Genomic DNA, 13,210 nt, shown 5'->3' with positions numbered 1-13,210 from the left:
GGAGGAGGTTCTACGTGCGGCACAAGTAGGAAATCATGAAACACCCATCGGTGGAACGAAGGGGTGTTTGATTTACGATCGAAATCAGAATGAAAATGAGGATCAAAATATTTTAGAATCAAAACTAAAGTGATCAAATTTTTTTGAAGCATCTGATTCATGGATAGAATCAGAATTAAAATTAAAATTAAAATTAAAATAAAAAATTAAAACTTTAAAGAAGAGAAAGATTGAGTTTTATATAAATTGAACCATTCATATTCAATCAGAATCAGAATCGGAATGGGACTCCTCCCAACCAAACGGTTGGAATGAGAGCCATCCATTTTGATTCCGATTTCTATTCCAGACCCCCATTCTTTCCAACCAAACACTTTCTAAGAATTTTCGTTGAGAATTAGAGATACCATGCATGTTGGACTTTGATATTCGTGCTTGCAAGATAAGTGGATTGGACCTACGCTAGACCTGAAAATCTCGACTCTTGAGGTAGATCCGCCTTTCAATAAAAAAATGTGACGGGCAAACGATGGTGGAAATAAGTAGCTTACGTGAGAACGATTGTCATGCCTTTCGGACTTTAAATATCCTATTTATTCTTTCTTCGTCTTGGTAAAAGTTCTAAATTGGTGGGTTAAAATAAATAAATATTTTTTTATCCATTATTTCTATAATTTTTTAAATTAAATAATGATGAAAGTCATCCATCTTTCCAATTCTATCCATCAATTCTTTATAATTCTAACCAAATATAGGACAAGACTCATGCTTATAAGTAGAACAAACCAAGTTGGGACTGAGAAAAGAGGCGGTTCATTCGATGAAAAAAGCTGGCACAATGGGGCACATGTGGCTTAAAATGAGTTCAAATTCTCCATATGACTTGAATGTAAACCATCTACAGCTACATTGCACTAACAAGACAAAATTTAAACCCTCTATCTAGGGGGTGGCAATCGAGCTGGATATAAACGGATCGGATCGGATACGAATCAAATCAAAAAATATTGAACCTAGACCCGATCTATTTATTAAGCAAATCAGGTTTTAAAATTCAAATCCGACCTACTTAATAAATAAACTATCTGACCCAATCTGTTTACGATCCATTTATAACTCATTGAAAAATAATAAAATCCAACTTATTTATAACCCATTTAAAAAAATTTAAAAAAATAAAAAACCTACTCTCTATCATCTCCAAGCTATACGACTCTATCCTCATCGCATCTCCATCCAACCACATCTCCGGCCTTTGCTCTCGCCACGTTGTCGACTGCCCCTTCATTAACTGTTCAATCAGAGCTCTCAGTCGCCTTTGGCTCCATCCTGAGAGGCCTAACTGTGCTCTCATTATCTCCAGCTCCATCCGATCGAAGCTTTTAGCCGCCTCCAGCTCCACCCATGATGATTTGACTGCACTCTCGTCGCCTCCAACTCCACCCAACCAGAGCTCTTAGCTGCCTCCAGTTTCGCCCCTTGACAGCTTGATCATACCTTTGGCCGCCTTCGGCCCTCCACGACTCCATCCCACTGGGATCTCTCGATCACCTCTAGCAAGCTCCTGTGGTCATGGCTTTGGCATCGTCTCTGACTTTCTGTAATGGCGGCGGCAACACAAAAAAGAAAAAAAAAAGAGAAGGAGAAAACCCTAGCCCAATCGAGAATTGGTGAAATACAAAGGATAGTGTGGCGTGTTAATTGTTATCCACCATGGGATTTGATGCGGTTATATGGAAGAGGGGCACCAGGAGAATTGGAAAATAAGCACACATTGCGCGCCGCATGGAAGGAGTCCGCTAGTCCATTATTTAATTTATTTGAATAGCCTATATACTAGCTAATTTGGTCTAATCCAAAATTTATACGGGTTAAGCAGATTAGACATGTAAAATCAGAGTCCGACCCAAATAATAAATAGATGGAATGGATTGATCTATTTATGATCCGAGCCTATTTAGTCCAAATCCAAATTTATTTATGATAGGTCGAACATAGATCGGATTGGTGGGCCTGATCATATTTTGCCACCTCTATCCTTTTTCGAGATGGGCATGACCTGGACCGAGCTCTAATATATTGAAAGGACTCCAGCAGCAGACCAACTTGGGTAAGGGTCTATTTACTTTGTTACAAGTCGGTTGAGTGGAAGTCAACAATGAAGTGGGGGAAAAACAATCAAGGTCGGCCATGACACGGTGATGATCCAACCTGCAAGAGGAGGGCTTGGCGTTGCAGACGATAGTGGTGTCGATGGACACGGCCTGGGATGGTGACGTCCGTCCCGACGGGCGAGAGGGTTGGACCAAGGATGGGCTCGGGGGGAGAGGTGTTATGATCCTAGCAGTGAGAGGAATAGAAGAAACATCGAGTCCAATGGTATTTTGGTCATAAAATATAAATATTAATCTCATAGTAACGACTTTTTTTAACGTTAATTGAAAGAATTTTAACTAGATGGATTTGTAAATAGGGATAGAGGAAGTGTTATATGTGATACGAATCAAATGCTGGATACGATTTGCCAAAAACCCAAACATAATATCCATCACAAAGTCGTCATACCAAGCTTTTTCTACAAAATCACAAATCATCCTTTAACGGATCATGTTATTTTATAAACTGATAGTGTAAAATTTCACTCGACCGTAAAGTTGATGAACGGCCAATATTGCTTCCCAGACATGACACATTTCTCGGCTATCATAACAAGGCATTCCAATACTTCCTGCTCCACCAAATTACCAAGGTTCTCAACGATTCTAGAGAAGTCTTGGTTTTGAATCTGTTATTGTTGGAAAAATACTATAGCAGTGACATGTCTCTAATACCATCCGTTCATCTAGTTGATTAGATACAATGCATGATTCCAAAAGGCATTCCATCCACAATTCCGAGGAAGAAAAACAGATGGCATGGGAATGTAGAGATGCCCAGATACGATGGTCTAAAGTTACTATATATGAGCAAATCTTGAGAAAATTTTGAGACCAGTTGGATCACTTCAGCCATACCAAGACCTGTTAGGCCTCAACTCTTAAGCATCCCTAAGAATCGAAAAGGGCAGCAAGCCTCAGCTGACTGATGAATTCAAACCAGTGCCTAAACTTTAAGAAACTTGCAGTACTTTTTGGAGTGGAGCAAACTAGGATAAGATATTAACCTTTAAATGACAAACAGATATCCATAGTTTGTAGTTTCTAGAGTTGCATCAGTTCTGTATCAAACCAACGGAAGCAAAGCTCTCCAGTTATACCCAGGCATCCAGAAAAGTCTCTTAATCAAAGTACTTTCCCGAGAGAGAAGAAAAAGGGTGGAAAGAAGGGAGCGGCCGATTTTCGAGTTATCATTCTTCCCCCAAAATTTCCCCAAACCTCATCATCGTAAAATACACCATCTATAAAGCTTCCATCTCCAAAGTGGCATGTTCGTTCTTTTGGGCGCCTGCATCAGAGGCTGATGAACCATGATTTTCATTCATGCTCATTTCCTGCACTGGAGGTGGGTTCACAACAGTCATCGGCATAATGACATTATCAGAGAGGCGCCCTTTCATTTCTCGATGCTCTTGACAGATTGCACACCAATGCATGCAGCAATGGACCATGCAGGGGTCACAAGGTGAGTTCTGCAAGGCAATTACAAGATACCAGTAAATAATACACCAACAGAATATGATAAGCCTCATTCAAGGAAGCCAAAAGCATGTGCAAGCAAGAAATGGGAAATGATTTAGAAAGGTGCAGACATAACAATTCATGTTAACAAGTAGCGTGCTGTTGATGGATGTTTGTTGAGTTAAAAACATCGGCGCTAAAAGAAAAAGATCATGAATATCTGGTATTAACATCTTTATATTTATATCACCGAGGTTCTGTTTTCAGCTGTCACACACACAAGAAGACGTGCAATGACTGCAGATATTCAAGTGATGGGTCAAATATCTACCATTCATGTCAACTATCACCATGCTTCACATATGTGCCATTATAAGAAATTCATTGTGCACCGCCCGCAGTGTAGAAAATCTAACGCAGAGCGCACCGCTTCGCGCCATTGGACCCCATAGCCACCACTTTCCAACGCGCATTTAATGTCCGCAGTTTTATTTTTTCATTTAAAATTTTGAATGACGAAAATACCTTTCTTAAAAATTATGACACTCCTTAAAAATTATGACATCCCTTCATAAAAATTATGACACTCCTCCTTCACACAATTATGATACCCCTTCATAAAAATTATGATACCTATTTACAAAAATTATGACATCCTATAAAAAAATTATGACATCATGTGTAGAAAGTCATAATTTCAACGCAGGATGCCATAATATCGGCACAGGATGTCATAATTTTTTCGGAAGAGAAGGGGTGTCATAATTTTTGTAAAGTAATGTCATAATTTTTAAAAAAGAATATCATAATTTTTAAGAAGGACATTTTCGTCATTCAAAATTTCAAACGAAAAAGTAGAACTGCAGACATTAAATGCGCGTTGGAAAGTGATGGTTACGTGGTCCAATAGGATGAAGCGGTGCACTCCACATTAGATTTTCTACACCGCGGGCAATGCACAAAGAATTTCTCGTGCCATTATATAGGAAGTATAGAAAAACTACGCTAAACAGCCAGGAGCATAAGCTGAGGTTAGGTTAAGGCAAATAAATTTCTTTTCTCATTTAACCAAGGTGAGGTGCCACTGTTGAATATGTAACACCCAAACTGGAACCAATAAATGTAGTGCTCCTTTTTCTTTTCAGAAGATCACAACTTTCTAATGGTAAATAGCAAAACATATGGACAAATATATCAAGTGTCTAATAACATAATAACAAAATGAACATGAGAAATATTATGCATGTGCATTTGTTTTTTGTTTATTTTTTCTAATGCATCATTAAGACATTTTTGTTTTCTGGAACACATGTCTAAATTTGATCTTGGGAATTGTTGTTTCATAGACATTAAGTGATTCTATTATGTCTCTACAGTAAAATTTACATTGCATAAGTGCATGAATTGCCTTGTGAACAAATTGCATAAGTGCATTGCAGAACTCAAAAAATTTTGCATGGTGCATTATGGTTAGCTTCTTTTTGAATGCCAAGATGAACTCAAAAATTTGCATAATTGCATAAATTTGTTCATATACATTCATGTGCAGTCTCGATGTTAACCATAATTTTGGAGCTGGGAGAACACAGACCCGAAGTCAATTCTGATGCCAAAACCTGCAAGTATCCAAACAAGAGTTCTAGACACATGCAACGTAGAACAGACATGAGAAATGGCATCCATGACAAGGTATCTCAAGCTCATGGGTTGGGTAACCCAAAGGAAGACCTTATGGAGAACAAAAAGCTGAGACATGCTTTGAACACACTTTCCTTTTGGATACTGAGATAGAAACAGTCACTCTACAATCCATAAACCACCCCCAATTTAATGGCCAAGGTTGTGCAGCTATTGCATGTACATGAAATAGTAGAAAATATCAAAAAACACATAAGCAGCCTCCATCTTCTAACCTAATGGTCACTGAAGGATCAGCCCATGTACTCAAGCAAAGTGCACATGGACAAGTCGACCAAGCAAAGTGCACGTAGACAAGTGCACCTGCACTCAAGCAAGGTGTTTCCAGTGGACAAGAATCCACATCTAGGAAAAAATAAGAGAATATGTGCAATTGTGCACGTTTGCAAATTACAAATGTGCATAAGTCCTACAATTGCTTTCATCTGATTCTAAAACAGCTACAAATGCAACAAAATGCAGGTCCCCTTTTGCTTTCAGTAAAAAATAAGATCAATGTTGCTGTTAACTTTGCATTGGCGTTCAGCACATGCATTTAAGAGGAATGAGAAAAAGAAAAGGTTCACCTTGAGATGATATTTCTTCTGCAGTGACTGCCGAAAAATACCAGTATAGATACCACACATCCACCAAGTAAACAACAGTCCTTCTCCAATTAGAAATGATGTTCTTGGGTCAATGCCATGGAACACAGCTGTAGCCACTGCCAGTGCAAGACCACCCTCGACAAAGATAGCATGGCAAGTGCAAGGTCTTGTCCAGGGTATATCTTCTCTGAGTCTCTCAACATTACGCCCAAACAGTACACAGGGGCAGAACAGTCCAGTCCAACCTAAAATCACAAAGAAGAAATAATTTAATTAATCTGAGTGATGGCGTATGGCGTATTACATGATATATGTTTGTTGCATGATAGATATGCAGATCCATAGTGATAAACCCCTTGCATGGTTATGAGATAAAAATATGTAGGTCTATGAGGTTAGAGCAGGCAAGATTAAACTGGGTTTTGTTAGAGCAGAAGACATGGTAAAACAGTTATTACACTCCATCTTCCTGCTTCTAACTATAAAAATGAATCCAAATGGAGAGTTCTTCGTTGAGTTCAATGCCCTTTCTTTTCAGGATCAAAATCAGTTCCCCATAAAAGAAAGGTCCCTTTTTTGCATGCTCATATGCCTTCCGTCACTACTTCTTAGTGTGGATAAAAGTGCCCAACCGGCATTGAACAAGACAGACCTGTAACAGGTAATAGACAGATGGACATAAACCTATCCTGAGTTCCTGACCTTTACAGAAGGTCCTAAAAGAAAAATATCAAAGAAAATTTTGAAAATGTACTCAATGCGCTAGTAATCAGCTATGATGTGCCTATTTGTGATGTAGGTTGTATTGCCATACTGAGTATTGTAGAGATTTGAACATTCAGACCGGCACTGAAGATACACAGAGACTCATTCAAAATTCAAACTTAAAACTTTCATATTCTGCATTCATTTCAGAATAAATTGGATGAAGTGCACATAAGATGAAGAAAACATCACAGAAATCACAAAAAGCCTTCTCTTGTTCCAAGATGTAAACATCAAAATAAAAATTAAAAGAAAATTCTTCACATTGTCATTGTCTCACCCATCTGTTAATTTGGAACTAGAGGATGAACAACTTCATTATGGTCATATTAAAAAAAAAAAAATCTTCCATCATACAGATCAAGTGATCTTTCGATTCCAATCAAGTTGTCATGCATTGTATGTCTCCTCTGCTTCCCTTTAATACACAGTGCAAGGGAGCTCCTGACCCTCTTTCCCTATAGAATAAACAATAATTCCTTGAAGAGTAGTTCAAATTTCTTTTGTGAATAACTTCAAAGTTTTCTCTATCATGGAATTGCAGAGAATTCCAACAATAGAATTCTTGAAATTTTTCAATGACATCCCCCCCCCCAACCTTCCTTCCTCCTCCTCCTCCTCCTCCTCCTCCTCAATCTGAACCTCTATATGTTTTAGGATACTATTGGAGCCCTTTGTTGAGTACCTGTCCAGTGGACAAGGCGAAAAGTGTTGAAGGAGAATTTTTTGTTGAGACAAAAAATCATCCTGAAATCTCATGCATTTGGAGAATTTGATTTATATTTTTTTTTTTACTCATGGGGAACAACATTAAGCAGTCTTTAGTTGCTTAAATTAGCATGCTGAGAACCAATTTTGTGAGGTTTGTTTGTATCTCGGTTGCTCAAACCTATGAATAAAAATTCAACAGGTCAAATAGGATACTGGCCCAATGATGCCACCTTAGATGGGAGGCAGTTTACTGCTTGTTTATCCTAGAATCTTCCACATTTCATTAAATTGCCTACCCTGGAAAAACAACCAGGAGTACCACTCCTGCAAGAAATTATCTTGAGAGAGGGAAGGGGGAAAGAGAGATCACCAAATAACCTACCAATCAAAAGTTAGCTAAGCAATCTACATATCAAGTGCTTGTGCTAGCTATATGAAGTTTTAACTTTTAAGCATCAAACTTCATGCTATGTAGTTGTTTACTCTCAAAGTTACATGCTACAGAAAAGCTCCCTCATGTAAAAGTAATCGGATGATTTTCTATCAATGAAATTAAATATGAATCCAAATTAATTTGATAGAAGAAGGGAAAAGTGCGTTTCCTCAAGACCACAATCACAAGGAAGAAGATGATTACAAAAAATCCACTTTTTTTTTTCTAATATAAGCAAAAAAATGTTGTTCAATATACCAGACATAAAGTATGAGACAGAATAACTTTTCAAAAGCTTATGCAACCATATCAACCATATTTTAAATAAGGATCCTAGTCTACCTAGCTTTCACAAATAAAAGGGAAAAACTGCAGCTGCAGTAATAATAAGGATGAGAATGGAGTGGGAAAAAACAATCTAAGTCATTTTTCCAAAATTGGTAGACATATGATTTTTTTTCCAAAACAGTAGACTCTGTTCTTTGGTCCTAAACAAGCTGTTCGACTCTTTGGGAGTTTCTAATATACAAATGATTCAAAAATATAGAATAAATTGGTAATTTTTCTAGTTAAACGGGCTGGTTTTCACAAATCATGCCAATGAACCTCCACTTTAAATCCATTATTGGATCTCCAAGATTCAATCTTAGATCTGACTATTAGATGGCTGCCCCACTGTCCTTTGACCAATAATATAAGGCACGAGTTCACCTTTGAGGCTTCATATCCCTCAACTCATGATAGAATGACTCATATATGAGTTGCTGCATCTGCAATCCTCATTCTTGAATGAAGTATGATGTTTCTCTTGTGGACCATCAGCAGCTAAGTCCAGCAAACTCCATTTCTATGATGTTCAAGTCTTCCATAATACATTGGCTTGAACTGTCAGATTTCCAGCCAATAGATCTCAACTTTACCATCTAGAACCATTTGTATTGCATCCACTCACAGATTCTGTGAACCATGTTGACAGATCATCCAGCCACTTCTCCAAACAGATTAAGGTATGACCAAAATGTTGCAAACATTGTTTAAGCTTCTGATCACATTCCACAACAAACAAAAGACAGATTTGTTAATTTAGAATATATTTAGAACCTTAATGCAGTCATACAGGGATCTTCAAACATTTATAGCTTCTAACATATACCATTTTCAAGCAATCTGATCTGCATGAAGATTAAATTGGATTTTGGGGCAAATTTAAGAAAGTAATGATGAGAGGATATGTTGGGATCCTGGTTGAGTCCACAATCAAGAAGAAGAAGGCAATTGCATAAAATCAACCTTGTTTAGAGAGGTTTCCTACTTATGAAAGTTAATAGGCCCCTGAAAGCAACATAACTAACTAATCACAATACATATTTTTCTCCCAATTTGAAGGGCAATCCTAGTCTACATAAATTTCCCAGAACATGATCCGATCACAGTCACAATGATGAGAAGCTCATCACCAAAATGAGAGAAGGAGAGAATGCATGATTTCTTCTCCAAATAAACATGTGGGCTTCAAAATTAATCCCTAAACAACTAATTTGACTCCTCAAGACTTCAAGAAGGAATCAAAAAGTAAAACCAAAAAAATGAGATTATATTAGCCCTAATTATCTTCTAGTTACATAAATTTCTCTTAAACATCAAAGTGTAATCCCAACAAGAGTGATTCAAAGATAACCTGCATTAATCAACTCATGTTTTAGACTTCAGTGGTATTAAATCAGAAAGAAATAACTTTAAGCTGATCAAAGATTGCTTTGTGTATCTTCTTTTTTTTTTTTCTCCTTTCATCTCAACCTTCCCCACCCAAACACCCGAACCCTACCAACCCACCTCAATTTGTTTTAGTTCCTTGTCAGAGCAAAGTTCTTTTCTTTTTTCCCCCCTTGAACTTCTCTTTCACAATAACTTTTCTACTTTGCCTTGATGATAAATTATTTGAATCTTAATTTTTTCCTCTTGAAAGGCAGTAAGTCATTAAATTGCTTTGTAAAAATCAAGAAGAAATATTTTAGAAGAAAAGAACAAGAGATGGAACCAATGGAGTATGGACAAAGATACAAATGGAATTGGCATTCTTTCATAAAGAGCAACAAGCCAAAAACCAAAAAGTGGGACGAAGATTTAAGTCTTGCCACAATAAACACCATCCTTAGTTCAAACAAGCTAGTTTTAAGTTCAAATGAAAATGTCAATGGCAATGAATGCCTGATTCTTGTCCTCCATGAGTTTGATGCTTTAATTATTTTCAGGATTTCTCTTTCTTTATCTCAATTCCTACCAAACGGCTGAGAAAATATGACAAAGAAGGCATGCTTTCATGGTATCTCAAAACTGGAGGTAGACCATTACATGTAGATAATATACTACCCTTGATTCTCCTGGTGAGGCCATGATAAGCAAGAATCAGAGATATTTCATGTTTACCTCCTCAAATGAACATCACCACTACCCACATGGATGCCTCTTGTCTTGGGATAATGCAAGGCAGCTAACAAGGTAAATGCTATGAACCTTAAGTTTAATAATGTGATACATCGTTTTCCAAGCAAAATGGCTACCACCATCCATTATTAGGTCACTAGATTGCAAAATAGTGAAAGTTTATGAGTCTCCTAGTTCAAATCCTTCTATCAGCCACACAACATTTAGCATTACCCCACTCAAAAAGAAGGTTCCACTTATGATAGAGGAACCCACTTGATAAAATTTACATATCTATAACAAAAACATACCCATACATATACATGTACGCACATACATGTCTGTGTTCCAGCCATGTAACAATCATATCTCATATGCCAACTGCTCCAAAACCTGATTTCCGATGTCTCACTCAACTAATATCTTGCTCATCTTGGAAAAGCAATGCTCTTTCTAGTAAAATTCATCCATATGGCGTACAAGCCAGTGATCTTTCTAACACTTCATCATTCATGCCTTTATGATACCGCTCCACTGACTTGAAATTATATAGTTTCTTCCTTATTATATTTTACTTTGATGTATATTCATCCTATGAAATCGGTTCTTAGGCTCCAAAAACAAACAAAAGTCCATTAAGTAAAGAAACTTTTAATACCATAATTGTTGATCATATATAGAAATTTCCATTTAATGCTAAAAAATCCAAAATTCAAGTAAGATTTATCATTTGTAAAGGATAATATCAATGTCAAACTATGGTAGCGCCGGGATATCTGCTATGTGAACGAGAGAAACAGCTTGGTATCTCAGTTGGAAACTTGGAGTTGGACACCAGATATATCCATACTTATATACTCAAACAAAGTTATTTGATATGTATTGTCCTAGAATCACGTACTCGCAGGATCAGCATTCAATGACCTGTCTAGTAGCTGCTACCATTCCCTTACTCTACCCCCATTCCTCAACCTGATGGAAGGCTTCACACAGTTTTTTCAAATCAGTGTGATAGGAATCAAACAATTATGTTAACAAGGCATCTAAATATTATCATTTTCCATGAAATGCTCATATACAAGGTGTACCAGTTTTAAGCAGTCCAAACTCCAGACTAGGAGCTTCAGATAATATTGCCTCGCTCATTCGTTATCTTTACAATAGCTGCTGTGTCCAAATTATCAAGCTTGCTACTTTGGCAATGTTTTCACTCGTAATCTTTTCCTAATAAGAGTATGCTTTACATATCTCGACACCTTTTCCCAAAGAGTTTCCCCAAAGAAGAGAAAACATCTCTCCAGACTGTGGGTGCCTCTGAGCCTATGACGAGCTCTCTAGTTACCAAGAACATTTTAGTTGGGACTTGATAAGGTCATTCTTTATACATGCCACCAAGAACAAGATAGAGCATGCTCCACCCTAGTTACCAAGTAGTAAATCATGCCTGCGGAGATAATTAACCTAAAAAAAGAATATAGTGTATCACAAACCAAATGAGTGTTTACAAACAAGCATGATACACCAAGAAACGGCACGAAGCAATTGAAAAATATATCATATGCATAAGTTACCCAAATGCTGTCACGTAAAATGGTAAATTTCTTTCATCTGGACTACTTCTGAAGCAGTTATGAGCAAAGCAAGCATATAAACATGACAGAATTAATTAAACCACTCGTATATTACCCTAGAAAGTCATGCCACCTACACCAAGAGAAAGAAAATGTGCCTCTCAGTAACTCCCCGCTACATCATGTTCCACAATGTACTAAAAGAAACGAATCAAGGCTCCAACAATATATAAATCATGAAAAAAGAAAATATCTTACAGCTCTCAGGATCCTCGGCACAGCCAAACATTCCAGTTGTCCAGGGTTCATCTGCCGGTGGCTCATAGCTTTCTGGGAAGGGCTGCCCGCACTCACTACACCTGCGAACCTCCAACTGACCAAATAAAATAGGTTATGTTACACACAAGGGTGCCAAACAATCAACAGCGTGCTACCATAATTTCATCTGCAGTATTGAAGCTTTTGCCATATAAACAGAATAAACCCAGACCCAAAGCAAAGTCAAAATTCCAAATAACGAACTCCATTGGAACGTTTTTGGCCTTCTGATCCCTAAAAGAATCCAAGGTCGAGACTTTAGCAAACCTGGGGAACACGAATGGGCTGATTCAGCTCTCCAGGGCGAATCTCTTCTACCGGCACCTCTTGATGCTTCGTTAATTTCACATACCGCGATTGCCCTGAATTCTCCGCCATCCTTTCAAGCGCAACAGCAGTAGGAACAATTTTTCATGAACACCGGGGAAAAGTTTTCCAAAGTCCTCTCAGTCCCTGCCCTTCCTCGGATCTCCCCAAGGTTTCTCCCAGAATTTGCAATCAGATCCCTAGGGATCTGAGAAAGCACTCGGATATGCGGCAAAAGCCTAGGCTAGGGCCCCAGAAGACGAACGAGAGCCCCCCGAGTGCCAGCAGAGAAAGGGAAGCGTCCAGGGCCGACGTCCAGCTCCTCCCCGAGTACAGAAGTCCAAGGATTAAGAAAGAGATCTATTGCCAGTTTTTTTTGGGGGATAGAAGATCTACTGCTAGTGTCGTGACGGTGTTTTGGAGTTGACAATCCTAGTCGCCGGTAGAATCTTGGGTAAACTCGGCCCACAGGAAGGAATAATGTTGTCGCGCCATACTCGGGTCTAGCGAAGCCAAGGAGCGGAAATCAAAGGCGGAAAACGTTTTTTTCTTTTTTTTTTTTTTTTTGTGCAAGTGAGGATAAATGCGAAGTAAAAATATAAATAAAAAAATAAAAAAAAAAAACAAAGAAAACGCAAGTGATTACCACCCAAACATCGAAAACGTTTCGGGGCACCGGTCACCGCACAAATCGCACACCTTGGCCGCAGCTGGTGGCAAAAGCGCACTTTGAGAGCACTGGGCACGTAACGGGCATCTCATACCATTACTGCAGTACTC

General features: G+C 38.1%; 1 protein-coding gene across 1 annotated transcript; it reads right to left on the bottom strand.

The window, feature by feature from the left end:
- Positions 1-3,138: 3,138 nt before the first annotated feature.
- On the bottom strand, positions 3,139-12,924 carry LOC105053981 (cell number regulator 6). The gene is made up of 4 exons (XM_010935338.4): positions 12,392-12,924; positions 12,065-12,179; positions 5,882-6,147; positions 3,139-3,628 (listed from the first exon to the last, which is right to left on the bottom strand). Exons 1-4 carry the CDS (start codon positions 12,500-12,502, stop codon positions 3,398-3,400), a joined length of 723 nt encoding a protein of 240 aa, XP_010933640.1. The 5' UTR covers positions 12,503-12,924; the 3' UTR covers positions 3,139-3,397.
- Positions 12,925-13,210: the final 286 nt, after the last annotated feature.

This window comes from Elaeis guineensis, chromosome 11 (genome assembly GCF_000442705.2).
Source record: "Elaeis guineensis isolate ETL-2024a chromosome 11, EG11, whole genome shotgun sequence".
NCBI lineage: Eukaryota > Viridiplantae > Streptophyta > Magnoliopsida > Arecales > Arecaceae > Elaeis > Elaeis guineensis.
The sequence above is the reverse complement of the archived record's forward strand: the minus strand, read 5'-3'. Positions and strand labels throughout refer to the sequence as shown.

Bases quoted from the DNA above. Each gene is read 5' to 3' on its own strand.
- LOC105053981 (XM_010935338.4), bottom strand. From the start codon at position 12,502: ATGGCGGAGAATTCAGGGCAATCGCGGTATGTGAAATTAACGAAGCAT. The intron at 12,180-12,391 runs GTTTGCTAAAGT...TTATTTGGTCAG, and splicing joins AGCCCATTCGTGTTCCCCAG to TTGGAGGTTCGCAGGTGTAG. The intron at 3,629-5,881 runs GTGAACCTTTTC...ATTGCCTTGCAG, and splicing joins AGAAGAAATATCATCTCAAG to AACTCACCTTGTGACCCCTG.